This window comes from Balaenoptera ricei, chromosome 1, assembly GCF_028023285.1.
Source record: "Balaenoptera ricei isolate mBalRic1 chromosome 1, mBalRic1.hap2, whole genome shotgun sequence".
NCBI classification, from domain to species: domain Eukaryota; kingdom Metazoa; phylum Chordata; class Mammalia; order Artiodactyla; family Balaenopteridae; genus Balaenoptera; species Balaenoptera ricei.
The window spans coordinates 106,703,581-106,723,528 of record NC_082639.1 but is presented as its reverse complement, the minus strand read 5'-3'; the positions used below and the strand labels follow the sequence as shown (position 1 = coordinate 106,723,528).

At 38.6% G+C, this 19,948-nt stretch overlaps 1 protein-coding gene across 1 annotated transcript in view; it reads right to left on the bottom strand.

The window, feature by feature from the left end:
* Positions 1-456: 456 nt before the first annotated feature.
* LOC132364088 (flavin-containing monooxygenase 5-like) overlaps positions 457-19,948 on the bottom strand; it is a 41,957-nt gene continuing 22,465 nt past the window's right edge. The window contains 9 exon segments of the mRNA XM_059919885.1: positions 457-496; positions 1,659-1,731; positions 7,736-7,920; positions 8,237-8,338; positions 8,340-8,426; positions 11,855-12,054; positions 15,981-16,123; positions 17,169-17,331; positions 19,283-19,471. Of these exon segments, the coding sequence (XP_059775868.1) occupies positions 457-496; positions 1,659-1,731; positions 7,736-7,920; positions 8,237-8,338; positions 8,340-8,426; positions 11,855-12,054; positions 15,981-16,123; positions 17,169-17,331; positions 19,283-19,471 (1,182 nt within the window).

Here is a 19,948-nt window from a genome sequence, read left to right as displayed (position 1 = left end):
CAAACAGTTATTAAGAGGAAGTTGTCATTCTCACATTTCTGGTTCTCTTATTTATTGTACATTGGGAAAGATAATAATTTCTAATGTTCTTTCAGATGTTCAAATTTATTCTTTGGTTAAGCAATAGGCAGCAATCCCAAAATGTATTACACCGTAGCTTATTTATAAACACACTTGGCTGGTACATCCAGTAGCTTTCTTCATGAAATTCAGTATGCCCAACAACTAACACTTAGTTTACTTCTTGGAAAGACAAGAACAGAGCAGAAGTTCTATGGATGAGAAAACAGAATCAACAGGAGCACTTGGACATCAACTGGAGTCCCTGGTTTTCATTTCATTTGCTTTGTTTTTCATAACTACAATGTCTGACATAAGAAGAACTGTTATAAGAAGAATACCCCCTATATTTAGTTATCATCAATCCTAATTTATTACATAACTGACCTCTTCAAATTAGTCTCCCTGAATGTTATGTGGTTTGCTGTCCACATACCTGAAGCAGAGAAGAGGGAAACACTGGCCTATTAAGAATTCAGTCAATCAGTCAATTAATCAATGCTTTCTGAGTATCTGCTCTTGGCTCAATATTGGGCTAGGAGCTGTAGTAAACAGAGAAGAAAGAAAAGACACTGTCTCTATCCTTAAGGGCCTTATAATCCACTGGACTAGATAAGATAGATACACATGAAACAGAGAAGAATGTAAGACTTTTGGTAAATCGTGATTTAAGACTGCTAAATAAAAATGTAGAAGAGGGTAGTTAAAATAGAGCTATGATAAGTCCTTGAAGGATGTGGAAGAAATAGATAAGCTGAGAACAAAGAGGAAAGTATTACAAGTCAATATATATAATGTAGAAAATTTATTGTAGGAGTTTGGCAGTGAAAGGGAGGAGGAAAATAGGAGAGCACGTAGAAAGGGTATCAGGGTTAAATAAAAAATGTCTTTCTCCTCCTTGCAGAAGGGAGAGTTATGCTGGTATAATCAATTGAAGAAAACCACGTCTTTGGGCATGGGATGATTGTGCCTCTGACTTTTCCACAAAAATCTAGGAACTGCATCAACATAACTTTGTTCGAATAAAGATCACCAAGTGAATAAGCTCAAGTTCTGAAATTCAGATTGCTAAATGTGTCCACCCAAGCACTAAAATACTGGCTGATGGTACCACCTTCCCAGATCCTATAGATTACTCATACCAAGAGCCACTGTGACCTGAGTATGCTGTCACATGACAGCCAGCAAAGTGGCCTCTGCAGATTTGTAAATCTACCTACAGATTTGTAATTTAACCATATCTACGTCTCATTAATTCATCGCTGCCTTTCCTTTCTCTGGCAGCTCTAATAGCCCTTCAAGTAATCCTTGCCAAAATAATATACCTGGTTTTCTCTCCATGTGCTTTTTCCTACTTGACTTTTCTTTTAGGCCCTAAACATAGAATTTTCTTAAGCTTTTCTCTCCTTTCCCATCCATATTCAAACCACTTGGTGGTATTTCTCTAATCTATTGTCACAAACTATTATTTCCTTTTCCTTCAAAATATAATCTAAATCCTTAAACAAACACAAGGACAATAAATACAGTACAACATTGCTCTTATTAAGAAAGAAGTAGGAAAAAATAACCACCTATCTTCCTAGGAGAATTCTTACCTTTTGGCCATATCCTCTCGAACCTTAGCTATTTCTTTTATCATTTCATTTTGTGAGGGCAATGTCTTTATCCCTAAAGAGGAAAATCAAAATTTTAAGTGTAAAATTACCTCAGTATGAACACTAATCCTATTAACAATTACCATGCTATGGAAAATTCAAAGGAATACAGGCTAGTTGTCTGTACCAAGGAGGTTACACCTTCACTTGATCACCTTAGCCTACCACCACCAGAATATAATCATATTAACCTCAGTAGCTTACTCTTTTCTACTTGGCCTTTGGAAGATATTTCTCCTAATCTGCTTTCCAACCAATACCTGCCTCCTCCCTAACATAGTCTTTCAACTGGGAAATGAAATATGGACATGAGGAAATGATAAATGGCCTTAAAAGTATACGGAAAATGAGGTACAAAGTAAAAGAGTGGGGGGAATATGGGAAACACACCTGTACTTGTACTCTTAATAACAAAGAGGCTTTATACCTCAGGGAGAAGGAAGTAAAAGTAAACTCTCAGTCCTATTTTATGCCTAAAGCTCCATGGAAGATAAGCCTTACCTTCTAAATTTTTTGATTTACTGAGAGTGAAGGGTAAGGTCAAGGGCAACTCATAATACCCAATCTTAACAGATAAATTTCAGCACCAATGAACAGTTCCAGTAGCAGGAATTTAACACCAAGGACATGGCTAGACAAAGGTAGAATAGTATTTAAGTTGACATAGACAACTCTCAATTTAAATGATTAGCCTTATGCCCAGATTTACAGGCACTATGCCATGTAGAAAACTTTAGCCACACCTAACTCTAAAGTGTTACTCCACAAAATTCTGGAACGTGTAATTTTAGAATGGGAATATATTTTACCTAATAACAATCCTTCACTGTACAAATACTCTCAAGTGGTTATCTCATTCCTCCTTAAATATCTCTGGTGATGGGGATCTCATCACCTGAGGAGATGATTTAATTGCTTGGCTGCTCTACTTGCTGGAACATTATTCTTTTCATTGACCCCAGAACCTGGCTCTATGCAACTGGCACTAGTGGACTTAGCTCTGCCTTCTGGGGCCAAGGAGTCTAGTATTAAAAAATGACAGCGTTTGAACCACTTGAGAACAACTGTCATAACTTCTTTAAGTCTTCTCATTATTAGCGTTAAAGCCTTAATAGTACTAGTCCCCCATATAACAGGTTTCACGTTCTCTGCCACATTGGTTACACTTCTCTGGGCACACTCTAGTAACTATCCTGGTGTGTCCCTCTTAAAACATGAGACTCAGAAATTCAACACTCAAGAAATAGCTTTCTGTGCTTTGCCATGTGTTCTTTTCATTTTAGCCTTGGGAATTACTATGTATATTCATAAGTCAATGAGGAATCACTGAAATGCTTCATTTGAGGTTAATCACAGGTTTTAAGAGGCTCATGAAACACATTTTGAGAGTTGATTTGCAAATTATTTCTCATAGTACAACCATAACTTTTACTTCTCTTAACTAAAAACATTATGGAGGAAGAGGTCCATTTCCTGCCTGTGAGAGGCAGCCAATTCATCCAAAAAAAACCCAACCAAACAAAAAATCACTATAAATTAGATAAGTAGATAGATAGGAATGTATAAAAATGTGTACGTTATCCAGTGGTGCAATTCTTTCTTAATTCATTGGTACTGTTGTTGCAGTGTTTCCTCATTCAGGCAACATGTCTTTTTTTTTTTTTTTTAGAAGACACTTTCATTCATTTATTTATTTATTTATTTTAAATAGATCTTTATTGGAGTATAATTGCTTCACAATACTGTGTTAATTTCTGTTGTATACAAAAGTGAATCAGCCATATGCATACATATGTCCCCATATCCCCTCCCTCTTGAGCCTCCCTCCCATCCTCCCTATCCCACCCCTCTAGGTGGTCACAAAGCACAGAGCTGATCTCCCTGTGGTATGCTGCTGCTTCCCACTAGCTAACTATTTTACATTCGGTAGTGTATGTATGTCAATGCTACTCTCACTTCGCCCCAGCTTCCCCCTCCCACGCTGTGTACTCAAGTCCATTCTCTATGTCAACAACTTTTTTTTTTTTAATTTATTTTTTAAATTTTTGGCTGCATTGGGTCTTTGTTACTATGTGCGGGCTTCTCATTGCGGTGGCTTCTCTTGCTGCGGAGCAGAGGCTCTAGGCGAGTGGGCTTCAGTAGTTGTGGCTCACGGGCTCTAGAGCACAGGCTCAGTAGTTGTAGCGCACAGGCTTAGTTGCTCCGTGGCACGTGGGATCTTCCCGGACCAGGGCTCGAACCCCTGTCCCCTGCATTGGCAGGTGGATTCTTAACCACTGTGCCACCAGGGAAGCCCTCTATGTCTACATCTTTATTCCTGCCCTGCAACTAGGAGTATCCTCCTTCCTATCTTGCTCCTCCTCTTATATTACCAGTTTAAATCAATGGCCATAGCACCTGAGCAGATTCTTTTCTCGCTTTCATCTCCAACATACATTCCATCCAAATCCTTTCAAATTCACCAGTGAAATTTCATTCAAATTTGTTTCCCCATATTCCTTTACCTTAGTTTAAAGCCCTCATCATGTCTTACTTGGACTTTTATCACAGGCTTGAAACTGACCTATTTCCCATTTCACTCCCCTGTAACACATCTTCTGAATTACAGATCTGATTTGACTCCCCCTCTCCCAGTTAAAATCCTTCAAATGTTCTCTGTTGCCTACACTGAATGTAAACTTCTTTCATGGCACCTAAGGATTTTTCTTGGCTTTGCCTCTATAAATATCTCCAGCTTCATTTTCTTTAATTCCTGTAATACTTTGTTTTCCAGAATTCTGAACTCCTTGTAGTTTTTAGGACTTGGTTTATTCTGTCATTTTTCTCTAACTTTGCATAAATATCATGAATTGTTCTCTTTTCTGTTATGGTCAAAATGTCCTTGTCCTTTTAGTAAACTCTAACTTTCCTTTACAGTGTATTTGCAGTTGTAGGGAGAATTGGGTATTTGTTCCTTCCTGCTCCCATAGCCAGCTCCTCTACATTGTTAATGGACACTTGATTAGAATATAGTAAGTATCTGCTGAATGAATGAACACATTAAATGTCTGTTTACTTGTCTGTCTTCCTTGCTTGACTCTGAGTTCCGTAAAGATAGGAATTTTCTGTTTGGTCATATTTGCATCTCCAGCACCTAGCAGAGGGTCTGGCATATACTAAGAGGCCAGTAAATGTTAGCTGAAGAATGTTGTTGAAGAACAGTGTGGAACTGAAGTTCTGAGATTTCCTAAGGGTTGCAAGACAAGGTTCAAAAGGGGCGAGCCTGAATTATAACTCTGTGGAACTAAGTCTTTCAGTGGGCTCTCAGGCCTAAGGCAGATTGTATTTATGTAATCCTGACTAGTCCCTGCATGTTTAATCTAAAGATAATGTTACAAGAGAAAGGAGGTGTGGTTGCCATTCTGCTCTTTCAGTCCAGTCCAGCCTTTACCATGACTGGAAATTGAGAAGGTAGTCTATAAGCTGAGATCCTCAGATAAGAACTTTCTACTGTAGGGTTTAGAAAACCTCCAAAACTAAACTTGCAGACATTGAATAGAGATGTATTAGCTACCTCCCATGTGCTAAGCACTGGTCTAGTCTTGGAAGACAAAGGCAAATAAACATGATACTTTTACTTAAAGAGCTTTCAATGTACTACAAAGAGAGGGAGGAAATAAACAGACTTTTTCCACACAAATAACGAGTAAAGAGAAGGCATACCAGGCAGAGAGAACAGCAGAAGCAAAGGCACAGGGTACAAGAGTACCTGCTGTGTTTGCTGCATAGTGGGTAAGTCATTCAGTGCATCTAGAAGATTGTTGGATGGATGGTAAAGACCTGCAAAAGATGGGCCTGAGAAAGCAGCCTGTATCCAATTTGTGGAGGAACTTGAATGCCATGGTATGACATAATGCCTCCTTGTGATCCAGAGAATTGGTATCATTTCATACAGTTTGCAAGGTTTTCAAGGGAAGAAAGTTACTAAATGAAAGTGGAACACTTGCAAGGGCTCTTGAGAGGGCTACAAATGAGACAAAAGAAAACTAGATTTCTGTCAAGGCAAGCAAGTGGGTTCAGTGTTCTAGAAAAGGGTGGAATATTTTCTTGACAAGAGAATAGTAATTCTAGAGAACAAAGGAAGAAGGGAAATGGGGCTTGGTAGGGAAAGGACAGGCCAGGGAAGAGGACAGGCTGAGTTGGGCAGGTGTGAAAGAATGGGAGAAACTAGCTGATTCTAAGTAAGGTCTTAAAATTGGCACAGTGAAGGTAGAATTCAGAGATGAGAAAGGCAAGGATTTGGTAGGCAGACAGTAGGGCTATGGGTACAACAAAAAACTCAGGGTTCCTGTTGGAAGTTTGATAAAGTTATAGGGATTCTCTGATGATTCCTTCCTTCCAAGTGTTAAAAGAAAGCTGGAGGAATTAGCACTAAGCTTTGCTAGCAGAGGAAACTGGGCTTTTTGTGTATTTCACCTAAGATCCCCTAATGCTGTGGCCATGATGCAGAATCTTCCAAATACTCATTTTTCTTAATCCTCTCAATGGTTCACTTGGTCCTGGAAAAGAGTCTCAGTTGTTCTAAGTGTACTAAGATGCTGTGGCCTATTTTAATGCAACTTTTTCCTCTTATTTAATTGACCCAATTAAAAGATCCAATTTATATGACTGGAATTAAGCCAACTTAATGGTTTACTTGAATTGGATTGCTGGTCCAGTGCTCAAGGAGTACATGATCTACTGGATAGAATTGAAAGGAATTAAGAAATGAAAGAACTTTGAGGAAATTTGGAAAAGTTTTTTATCTATCAGCTCTAACACCATTGCTTATTTTTTCTCTGCTACCATGAGGATCTTTACTAGGGGAGAAGATGCTGTAATTTCAACCAGCACTTTGAATGGTTTTAATTAAACATTAGTAATGGTAGCAAATTTTATTATAACAATCATAGAGTCAAGGAACTTCTTTGTTAGAAGGGACCTTAAAAATCATCTGATTTCTCCCTATTCTGAGGCTTGAATCTACTCCATATTGGCCTGGCAAAAGTTTATTTTTAATGTTAAGCTGATATCGTGCAAACCCTCAAAGTTTCACTCCTTGTTTCTAGTTCAACCCTTTGAAGAGATACTAAGGAAATAAAACCTTCTGCCTTGGGGCATCTCTTTAGATATCTGAATGGAACTTTCATATCTCCCCTAAATCTTATCCTCTCTAGCCACACCTCTCCAGCTCCTTTAGTTGTACTTCAAATGGCACATTTTCAAATCCCTTAACCATTCTTGTCTCGCTCCTTTTAACGTACTCCAGTTTCACTTTTAAAATATCTTTGGGTGTGGTCTGACCAGTTCAAGGAAGAACAGTTGTAAATTCCAGGACATTATGTTTTTTTAATAATGCCAGATATAGTGAAGTCTTTTGGAAGCCACATCATTCTTTTGATTCATATTGAGCCTACTATCTCAAACCTCAAACTTTTTTCTCACATTCTCCTAGCCAAAACTTTCTGAAAGAGGGAATATAAAGAGAGGAAAGTGAGAATTCGAATGGCTGAATTTTCTACATTCTGGACTAGTCTTTAACCAGGTCTTAATTTTTGGCTTAAATCAAATCACAGCACTTCTATATTTGACTTTCTCTAACTATAATTAAAGAAGATTAAATTCTTTTGCTTCACAAATATATATTAGTTGTCTCAAAACTAGATGAGTGGATTTTAAACTGGAGTGCACATTGGAATCACCTGGGGAACATTTTCTCAAATGTGGGGCTCTTATGTCTGCCCCACCCGAGACTTATTAAATAAACAGCATCAGGCAAAGCATGCCCATTCTGGGAAAACTTCCTAGTAGATTCTGCTATATATCCGTGGTTATAAATTACTACTTTATATTCCCTCAAAAATTAATTATTGAGCACTAATTTTGTGCTAGGCACTGTTACAATCATACATACTGTCTCAGCTATTTATGAGCAAGAACATAAACATAATTAAACACACCACTAAGAAATTAGATAGTCATCTTACATGGTCACTTACCTTTAAATATTTGAGTGACCCAGTGTCCGTGGAGCTCTGAAACGGGCATAATGGCACCCAAGGGCTGGATCAAGCCTATGATTGCAAGAGTTGGCTTTTCTAGGTTAGGAGGGAAGATCTTTTTATACAGGGATATCTTGTTTTTGATTACTTTGACAGAATCTTCAGGAAAAGGAAAGGCAGGACTTCCCTGGTGGCGCAGCAGTTAAGAATCTGCCTGCCAGTGCAGGGGACACGAGTTCAATCCCTGGTCCGGGAAGATCCCACATGCCGCAGAGACACTAACCCCGTGCACCACAGCTACTGAGCCTGCGCTCTAGAGCCCAAGAGCCACAACTACTGAAGCCCAGACGCCTAGAGCCCGTGCTCCACAACAAGAGAAGCCACCGCAATGAGAAGCTCATGCACCACAACGAAGAGTAGCTCCCACTCTTCGCAACTAGAGAAAGCCCTTGCGCAGCAACAGAAACCCAACGCAACCAAAACAAAAAACAAACAAACAAAAAAACAAACGGAAAGGCAAAGCTATAGCCTGTAGCAAAGATAACAGCATCAATGTCATCTTCCCTGGAGCCATCCTCAAATATGGCCGCTGTCTCTGAATTCCTACACATTTGTTTTCACCTTCACCAAGCCAGAAATTATGCAGTTTGGCAGATCATCATTTATGGTTGGTTGCTGACTCAGAGCTCTGTGAAAGATGATAAACAAGGAAAAACGAGAGAGATCATGAGAGAGAGAGATCATTACCATGTAAGTAAAATTCTACTTTGATTGAGGTGGTTAATCAATATGCCAATAGTCTCTCTTTATTCGTGATATTTGGGAAAGGTCTAATGTATACCAGCTTGATAAAGATAAGGATCTCAGAGTAAAAGTTGGACCCTGGATGGCATTGAAAGAGAAGGTGCTGGAGAAGTGAGGGAAGGATTGTTTTGTTTGAAGAGTACATGCATGGTTTCTCAAGGACTAATAATGCTCTCAGTGATATGATAAGGCCACAGTCTAGTAGCTTCTATCCATATGTCAAGAAATCTGCAGAACTGGACTACCAGCATTCTGTTGAGTCTCTTTTCCGCTTCAAAGGCGCAAGAACTAGGCTTGAACCATCGTTTTCCAAACGGTATAACAAATTACATGTGTATAGTGACTTACAGTTATAAATTGATTGTACATACATTAACTTATTTGAGTTTCACACAAACCCAACGAAGGAAGCAGGACAACTGTCATTATCCAGATTTTATAGATGAGGAAACTGAGGCCTAAAGAAGTTAAGTGGCTTACCCAAGGTCACACAGCCTAGGATTTTAGGATTTATATCAAAATGGTTTTTTATGAACTCTCTTGAGCTCCTCTGGGCATGGTAAGTAGTATTTCCTAGAAATAGCATAGGATAAGGTACAGAATCTTGGACCTTTCTAAAAGCAGTGTGAATCCTTGGATCCTGTGTTAACAGACTGAGAATCCTCAGCCCATCACGTTCAGACAGAGCTGGCCTCTTCTTAGGAACAAGATATGTTGAAAGAGTATTACTTGTTTGCTGCATTTAGTAATTCTTTGATGCAAACCTTTAGGTACAGATTCTGTTCTCATTCCAACCTCATCATTTCATCTTTCTCTCCAAACTTACTCCTTTTCAATAACAGTACCACCATCCACATTATTGCCCAAGCCACAAAACTGTGAGTCTTACATCTGGTCACCAAGGCCACCCTTTCTCCTCTTAACATCCCCAGAATAGTTTTACTTATTCTGTTTCACCTGGGCCATTACAGCTGTATTTTAGGGCCTCCTGCTCCATCCCCTTTCAATCTATCTTCTACATCATTTTTGGAGTGATTGTTCCAAAATATATTTATTATTATGTCACTCGCTTGCTTAAAATCTTTCGATGGCTCTGGGCTGTCTTCATTCTAAACTTTTTATTTAGCAGAGCATACAATCATTTTCATGTATCTGCCCAGTGAACCAGGAGATGTACTCAGTCACTCTTCCATCTTCGCCTATAGTCCAGCGAAACCAAACTATGTTCAGCCTCAGAGCATAATGTATTTTTTGCTATTCCAAGACCTTGTATTTATAATTAGAATGCTACTTCCTTACCCTGTTTGTTTGACTATCTCTTATTATTCCATAAAGCCTCAATTTATTTTGTGATCACCAAAGTTATGGACGCTACAGTTTCCATAATTGGGTGAAATAAATGCCTGAAAGGTTGTTGGCAGACACAGTCTCAAAATATCACCCCACTGATTAATTTCAAAGGAAAAAATATCTTTACAATAAAGAAAGCTAGTAGATACCACCTAATCCAAGTGATCAAATTCTACATCATTAATATGCAGTAAACTGCTATCATATGGCTCCTGATGTGATCCACCAAGAGGGCCCAACATAACATATGAGTATTCGCACCAAAACTGTTTAACCTAAATCTAATAGAGGAAGAACAACTATGAAAGTCCAAATTTAGAGACTTTCTGCAAAATAAATGGCTTCAATTCTTAAATAAACAAAAATCCATGTCAAAAAAATAGAGAATTATTTCAGATTGAGAGATTAAAGAGGTATGACAACTAAATGCAATGGTGTAATACCTGACAGAATCCTGGATTTAAAAATAAAAAAGCTACAGGGAATTCCGTGGCAGTCCAGTGGTTAGGACTCCACACTTTGAGCCACACGGCATGGCCAAAAATAAAGAAAAGCTACAAGTATTATTGAAACAATTTGGGAAATTTGAATATGCAGTATATTAGATAATGGTATTTTTATCAATGTTAAATTTACTAAGTGTGATAATTATATTATGTTTATGTAAAGAATGCCCTTTTTCTTAGGCAATATATGCTAAAGAATGTAGGGTAAAGTGTCTTATTGACTGCAAGTTACTCTCGAATCATTCAGAAAACAAAATGTATGAATACATATATATATATATGGATGCTATATATGTATGGATCTATCTGTCTCCAGAGAGAGGGAGAGAGAGAAAGCAAATATAGTAAACTGTTAATAATAGGTGAATCTAAGTGAAGGGTATATGGGTGCTTATTGCACTCACTATTTTATAGGAAGTAAATCTAAACATTGGACATCCCTGGTGGCACAGGGACACGGGGACATGGGTTCGAGCCCAGGAAGATCCCACATGCCGCAGAGCAACAAAGCCAGTGTGCCACAGCTACTGAGCCTGCACTCTGGAGCCCTCTAGCCACAACTACTGAGCCCACGTGCTGCAGCTACCAAAGCCTGCGCGCCTACACCTGTGCTCTGCAACAAGAAGCCACTGCAATGAGAAGCCCGCGCACCGAAACGAAAAGTAGCCCCCGCTCACCGCAGCTAGAGAAAGCCCACGCGCAGCAACGAAGACCCAACACAGCCATAAATAAATAAATAAATAAATACATAATTTAATAAAAATAAAATAAAAAGAAGTTGAAAGGGAAAACAGCATTTAAAATTAGCCTCTGGAAATGCTATCACAGTCTACCTTGTAGGCTGTGTGAGGACTCCTATCCTTCATACTCTCATAGGAATCCATGCATTTCTTTATCATATTCTATTGTCTGTCTTCTTGTTAGAGTATTAAAGGAAATATCCATTTCTCCAGTCTGTCATTTATTACTTGTGTGATCTTGGGCAAATTAGGTTCTCTTAAGTGTCAATTTTTATATTTGCAAAATGGAGATCAAAATAGCACCAACCTATAGGGCTGTTGTGAGGATTAAATGAGATAACGCGTGTAACATTTAGCACCGTGCTTGTCTTATATTAAGTCCTCAAGAAAGTACGGTGTTATTATTAGTATTACTATTACTATTAGGTCTTTAGTCTCAGTATTCTCATGCCAGTATAATGCTTGGCTCATAACAGATGCTCAGTTGTTTGTTGGATGAATGAATGAATGATGCATTGCCCGCTACTACTATTTTGTTGTTGCTATTGGGCATCATGTAAAAACAACTGGTACCTCGGGGAAAGGTAGAAATCTAATCTCAGATTCTGTGGACTTGCCTAATGTAAACATAGAGGTAACCCTACTATTAGCCTATGTGAACAGTCCTTATTCTTTGCCTTGGCTGTTACTGCCCACCTCCCAGCCTGGGAACATACCTGTGTTTAGGCTTCAGGCCAAACATTTCATGATCAAACCTTTGGTTCATCTTTTTTTCCAAAAATATATTTGCTAATGATTGACCACAAATCTTCTTCATAAAATATTGAAATCGAGAAGTCAGCAACACATCAAAAGGATATCCATAGTCTCCGACACGATTGAAGATCCAAGCCCCTCTTCTGGTGCTGAGGAAAACCTGAGGCATGGGGAAAAAATGTTTGTTTTTGCCATTCTCTGACTCATTTCTCTGAAGGACTGGGAACCCAGTTTCTTCAAGATGAAGTTCAAACTCATTAGTCTGGCTTTTTATTCCCTGGCAATATATATATTTTTAAATTTCCTGCCGTTTTCTTCTCAAACACTAAGCTTACAATTAAATTGGTGTAGTCACTGACCAAGACTGTCTTGCTCTGAACTACCAGCGCATTTCTGTTTAATGTCATTATGCCTCCCTGAAAAGCCCCCTATCCCCTTCATTCTCCAAAGCCTATTCATTTTTAAGATCCAGATCAAGTTTCCCTCCTCCATGAAGATACCACTGACTGTTCTGGCTGATAATTTTCTCCCCATCTTCTGAACTTCTCTAGCACTTGTCACCTGTCCAACTCATTTAAAATCATGGAACAGTGAAGCTGAAAGCAACTGGACATCATTTAATCCAAAATCTTCAGTCTTTATTTTGCCTTTGACATTGTTTACATTATTACAAAAAAACTTATTTATATTGATATTTAACATTATATATTCTTATTTTTTAATCTTTCCAAATGTGTTTTCTCCAAGGTGGGAGGTAGAGCATATACACCCTTTAGTCCCCAGCCTATCATCAGCATCACTTCCTTTTATTGAGAATTGTAACCTGTAAGTCACTGTACTAGGTCCTTTATCTATATTTTTATTTAATCAATACAACAGCCTCTTGAGGTAGGTATTGTTATGTCCTTTTTATGGATGAGAAGCATGGAGAGGATGAATAACTTGCCTGAGGTCACATAGCTACTAAATGGTAGAGCTGAATTTTCGACCTAAGTCTGACTGACTCCAAAGCCTGTGCTTAAGTCATGTTTCATCGATTATTTAAGGGAAAAACTGAAGATTGCAAGTAGAACCACAGGGAGCTGGTCCGTCTTTCTGTTATCTGTTGGCTAAAGTCCACATTCAGAGCTGATAAAAGTTTGGTATTCAACTACCTGGCAGAAGCATCACTTTCTCTATAATATAAAAGTCTCTGGAGATAGTTTCCAGGGTTGTAAGCTATATAAGTGTATTGTTTTACGGTGTTTTGTCTAACAGTTCATGTTAAAAGGTGACCTGTCTATAGAGGGATAATCATGTACTTCATACATATATTCTCACCGATGGTGACCTTAAACTGTACCACAATTAAGCACTTTTACGTGTCACCGTTGAAAGAGCCTGCATGGTCTTAAGAATCAATGGCTTTTTGTGCACTCTATATAACTTTTAAAATATAGGTTATGAGTAATGTAAATGCTCAGAGCTTTTATTAAAAAGTTCTCTATGTATAAAACAGTGACAATAATACATACGTCACAAAGCTCTCTCAGACACAACCACCTTACTTCCACCCACTCTTGCTGCCTTGTTCTTTGGCAATTTACAATTGCTCAATGCTTGTAAGGCCCAGCTCCTCTATAACTGACCATTTAACAAGCAATGGTATTAAAGAAAACTCATGCCTTCGGTCCCCACCACATACCTTGTACATTCTTTTATCATAGCACCCATACCCTTTATTGTTTATATACCTATTTCCTAATAAATGCTTGTTGAATTAATTCGTGGAGTAATATATTAAATCAGTTTTGTGGTGATCAATGGGGATAGACCGAGAGGAAGTGTTACTGAATGGAGTTTGTGGGTAAAGTTCATTTAACAAAGTTGTGGCATTAAACTTCTATTTTTAAAAATAATTTAAAAACAATTTGTGGAGAAGCACAGCTTAATTAAAGTTACTGAAGAACAACCAGGCATTTACCTATTGCCAGCAAAATTATGATTCAATAAAGACATGAATAGCAAAATGTATCAATAATGTCTTTTTCTAGGAATTTATAATGAAGATACTTTCTTCCCAGTTCAAAATCTATCATACAAAAAACAAAACAAACAACTCAAAAACCGCAAGGACATAGAAACTGCTTTAGAGTGAATGTTATTCTGTGTTACCTAATTGTATGCAAAGGCTGGGGAGAGCTGCTTGTATGTGCTACAATGCAGTGGTTGCTTTTCATACTGATATCCATGTTGTCTTTTTTTTTTTTTTTTTTTAGTTCTAAAGACCTGATGAGAGTTCACTTTAATGTAACTGACTAGGAAATTTGATTGTTTCAGTGACATAACATTTTAAGATAATAACTGGAATTATGACTAATTACATTATAACAAGACATATCATGGACACCAAAGACATTGACAAATTTCTAGGAACTTCATACAATTTTGGAAACATATTAATAACATATATCCATAAAAATATAAACTAAAGAAGATTAAGCATTGCTTCTTATTTTCCCAAGAAACTGTAAATAAAATTTAATAGGGTCTCATGTAGCCAGAAGGAGGCAGTGCCCCATTTAGAGGGGTGATTGTTATGTCAAAGTGATCTCCTACAGGGAACTCGTGAGACTGCAGGGTTACAGAATCATCAGTCTTCTTTCTCCTAGACATGGTACTGCCAGTCTTCTTAGTTGATAGCTGAATGTTTTAAGTACCATAAAACAATCACAGAATTGATCTATGTACCCTTTCTAGCTCCTGGGTAGATTTCTTTTACTAAACTAGTCAGTTCTTTCAAGGTTGCATTCAACCAGGTGTACCTCTGTAGCTCACTGGATTGTACATTTCTGCAGGAGGACGTGTCCATTCCGTGGTGGGAGACATTACTGGTGGTGAAAACACACAGCAGCAGCAGGTATGTCTTCTCTTTTTTCTTTTTTTTTTTAATAGATCTTTATTGGAGTATAATTGCTTCACGATACTGTGTTAGTTTCTGTTGTACACCAAAGTGAATCAGCCATATGCATACGTATGTCCCCATATCTCCTCCCTCTTGAGCCTCCCTCCCATCCTCCCTATCCCACCCCTCTAGGTCATCACAAAGCACTGAGTTGATCTCCCTGTGCTATGCTGCTGCTTCCCACTAGCTAACTATTTTACATTCGGTAGTGTATATATGTCGATGCTACTCTCACTTCGCCCCAGCTTCCCCCTCCCACCCTGTGTCCTCAACATCCTCTATGTCTAAATCTTTATTCCTGCCCTGCAACTAGGTTCATCAGTACCATTTTTTTTTTTTTTAGATTCCATATATATGAGTTAGCATATGGTATTTGTTTTTCTCTTTCTGACTTACTTCACTCTGTATGACAGACTCTAAGTCCATCCGCCTCACTACAAATGACTCAATTTCATTTCTCTTTATGGTGAGCAATATTCCATTGTATATATGTGCCACATCTTCTTTATCCATTCATCTGTCGATAGACACCTAGGTTGCTTCCATGTCCTGGCTATTGTAAATAGTGCTGCAATGAACATTGTGGTACATGACTCTTTTTGAACTATGTTTTTCTCAGGGTATATGCCCTGTAGTGGGATTGTTGTCTTTAGAAGGATTAGATTGCTTCTTTTTTCCATTTGGGGAGTAAAGAAGAGTGAAGAAGAGTATTCCCCCACCATCCTATGAGTGAAAAGCTTTCAATGACTGAGTACACTTTCCTTCAGATAAGAGCATAGCACTTCTGCTGGCCAACAGGTGATCCACACTCCGAATGTTGCATTCTAACAAGCTCTCTCAGCAATCACTTGGTCTTCTTCAGAGCCAGAGGCACACTCTGAAGAGACAGCTGAGTGAGATTATGAGCACAGTCTGTGGTCATGACCAAATTCCTTAGTGTGAGGCCAAATGAATGATGGGAATCTAACTTGTAACCTTGGCTCCATCACATCATCAATCATAATGTTGCCAACTGAGGCAGTGAAACCAAGCCCTGCATTTGCCATTGGCACTGATGGGCTGTGTGCAGGTATCCATACACTCTGCTGGGTCCACCTGCAGCTTCCTTGGTGAAGCAAAGTAAATAATTTACTAATTCAAACCTGCTTGGCTGTGTGGCTAATTTCCACAGCCAGATCACTTCCAGAATTCCCAAGGCCAATTATAATGACTCTCTTTCCAGTGAAACTCTCTGGATTCTTATAATCTCGACTATGAAAGTATTGTCCTTTGAACTTCTCAATTCCTGCAAGAGAAGGGAAAATAATTACTGGGTGATGGTTTATCTGATATCATTTGTTAAATCATTCATTTTTTTTTTGCAGTGTGTAGAGTTTATGCATATATTCTCTGTATGTTCTCCTTTTACTCAGGTGCATGCTTGCCTTTCTGAATATTTTTGCCTGTTTTCTTTTCCCATAGCCTCAGAGTGTAACCTTGTGATTTCCTTATCATAAGTAGTCTGCTTAATTCAGGATCTGTTAGTATTTTGGACCTGTGGACTCACAAATCCAAACTGCTTCAGAAAATCTCCATTCTCTTTTGCCTTTTCATCCTCTCTATTTTTTTTAATTGAAGTGTAGTTGACTTATAATATTATAGCAGTTTCAGATGTACAACATAGGAACTTGATATTTTTATAGATTTTGCAACATACAAAGTTATTACAATATTACAGTGTTTTGACTATATTCCTTGTGCTGTATATTACAACCCTGTGACTGATTTATTTTATAACTGGTAGTTTGTATCTCTTAATACCCTTCACCTATTTTGCCCATCCCCCACCCCCTCTTTTCATCTTCTCTAAATACCTACTTCCATTCCAATGAGAGTATATATGTTTTTATATACTCTAGAGTATGCATAGAGTGGTTTTTTCCCCTCAAAATGAAAATCCAGGCCAAAGACTGTAATTAAACTCTTTCTTTAAGCTTTCTTTGTTTTCTTCCTTAGAAACTCAATATTTCTGTTTGTTACTTCAATTGCTAAAAAAGCCTTCATTCAACCTAATGCAGATCAACTCTTATTATCCTTTGGAAAACTAAAATCAATGTGAAACTAAATATAGAGCCTTCTGATTTTCCTCTAGTCCCCCAAATTACTGTTATCTCTACCTCCTAAATAGCATTAATACAAGTTACCCCATCATCTTTCCGAAGAATATGCAGAATTAGGATAAGCCTTATTTCATCCCAAGGTAGGAATCACTCAGACAACAATCCTCCCATTCTTTAGGGATCAGGTCACAGGCATAGTCCAAGTGTCTTCCTTCCTGGTAGGCTACTTACCAGGGAAGCTTTCCAAGGGTAAGTGAGCATTGGTGTGATGGCCAGTGCAAACCATAACTCCATCGAAGACATTCACCTCCTTTTTCCCTTCAGATACCGTGACGACCTCCCATTGGCCTGAAGTGGAGAAATCAGGCTGCTTCTTCACACTGCACGTGGTGGTCTAAAAACAAAAGGGATAGCCACAGGAGACTATAACCACAGCCTATATAGTGGACATCTTCCCTGACAGGACTCTCCTTGCAGAGGGTAAACAAAGGGCTGATACCACATAACAGGCCTCATGCAGGGATATTTGATTTTCATACTCCACAAATCAGAACTTTTTTGTTTGGGGCTGTGGTCAGAGTGAGAAAACTTCCATGAGGCAAGCTAAATAAAACAGAGTTGGCAGACTAATGTTGCACTCTCCTCTGCTTCTAGAAAAGTGCAGATTACTAGTTCTCTTGGACCATACCTTAAGGCAATGTGATACTTGAATAAAGTTTGGGCTTCTCTTGTGTTTCTGAGACACTCCATGCACTAAATGCCTATTCCTCCCCATATCCCCAGACATCCTGAGACTCTCTGATGCCTTCTTACCTCGAGTCCTGTTCTCACTGTCTGGCCTTAAACTTGTGACTGAGCTAGAGGGCTCCCTTTCCTAATAGAGTAGAAAAACATCTCAGTGGCTCATATTTTATGTAAATGAACCTCTCTTTGACTCCCATAAATGCCCATTTTACAAGTAACTATAAAGAAAGAAGGTGTGAGATGGGATAGTCAGTGGCACAATTTTTAGCTTTAAAAAATAATAATAAATATGGGTTACTCTACCCAGGTTAAGGAAACATTAAGAATGTGTTCCTGTGTGCTTCTCGGGTTTATGAACATAATGTCTTGGTTGACTAATAGAGATACCCCTCTTGTATACCCGAGCCTTCCTATACTATTTATTGTTTTTCTCTATCACGTTCTTACTTTTACACAGGCTGGTGCTTCTGCCTGGATCATCCTTTTATTCTTTCTCCATTTGGAGATACTACCCTTCAACATTTAGCTTGGTATTATCTCCTCTAAGAAAATTTCCCTGGTGCCTGATGCCTCATGCCCTGATGGGTTAAGTGTCCCTCCTCTGAGCTGCAATGAATAGATTTCAGTGGCATTTATCACTCTGTAACTCTTTATTTTTAATAATTATGTTTGCAATTAAATTTCATTTTTCTATCTCCTTAACTAGACTGTGAAATCACTAATTTTTTTGTTTTTGTGTCTTCAGTGCTTAGTATGGTAACAAACCTGTTCAATAAGTGTTTAAACAAGTGAAGAGAAGGACCACTAGGCTGTAAATGACTGACTTTGGAAGTCGTCACTGGATATTGCCATTTTAATTTTGTCATTAAACAGAAAAAGGCATGATTTAGTAGAATGATAAGAAGGTAGAAGATTTGGGCTTTTTGCCAGCTGTCAGAAGTATTGATTCTTTTATGGGCATGGTTTAGAATGATAGGAATATCACGGAAGACTTTACAGCAGGAAGGAACCAATGAAGTGATCTAGTACAATCATCTTGTTTTACAGATAAACTTAAGACACATCGGCATTGAGGAACTTACTTGTCTGAAGTCACAAGTTGATTAGTGGTAGAGCATAGACTAGAACTCAAGTTTTTGCTTCCCAATTCCATGTTCCTCCCTGTATGCCAGAGTTAACTTATTTGCTTCCTCATAACTTTTCAATACCTACTTCACTGGGTTGTTGTGATCACATAAATAATGCACTGGAAAGTACTTCAGAAAGTATGAATGGGCTAAGCAGCAAGTTGTGGAACAAGTGGTGGAACCAGAAGGTTTTAAAGTTCCCATACCTGTCAGTTCCCCTCATTGTTTTATTGTAATCAAATGATATAGAATGAAGGCAATGAAATGAAGGTGGATTCCCGGATCTGCAGTCAAAATACATAGAAGAGGGACCTTTCCGTGAATATTTTCAGACACAGAGAAGACACAGAGTGGAGTCTGGATAGGATAGATACATGAGCATATCAAACCAATCTAAGCACCGGTAAATGAGACCGGTTATTCATTTACTTGACGAACAACTCAGAACACAGAGATACCCATGAAATTCCCTACCTTAAATCGAATGTATTGTAGAAGGTCAAATTCATTGGCATACATCCTGAAATACTCCAGGACCTGGGAGTTGTGCATGAAGTTAGGATAGTGATCTGGGATGGGATAGTCACTGAAGCACATCATCTCCTTAGAAGTATTGATGATCACTGACTTGTAAATACAGGCCCTTCCTTCTTCAGGTTCTTCCTGCAGTAAATAAAAAGCATTCATAGCAACATGAGAATTAAGGTCATGGTTTATAAACAGCCAACAAACATTTGAAAATGTTTTCTGAAAGAAATGCCAATTAAAGAAAAGTCCCCTCCCCACAACCCTTCACATCTCCCAGTATTTGTGCCCTCGTGCAGTCTCTTCCCCTTGAATCTAAGCTGACTTCATGGCTTGCTTTTGACCAACAGCATGCAGTTGGAATGACACTGAATGGCTTCCAAGACTAAGTGATAGGTAGTCTTGCAACTTCTGTCTGGGTCTCTTAGAAAGCTTGCTCTGGTGGAAGTCAGCAGCCACGTAAGAAGTCCAGCTACCCTGAGACCACCATCCTGTGAGGAAGCCCGAGCTAGCCACATGAAGAGCATGTTTGGGATAGAGAGATGTGCAGCCAGTCCCCAGAAGTTCTAGTTATCCCAGCTGACATTCTAGATATGTGAGCAGAGAGGTCATAGC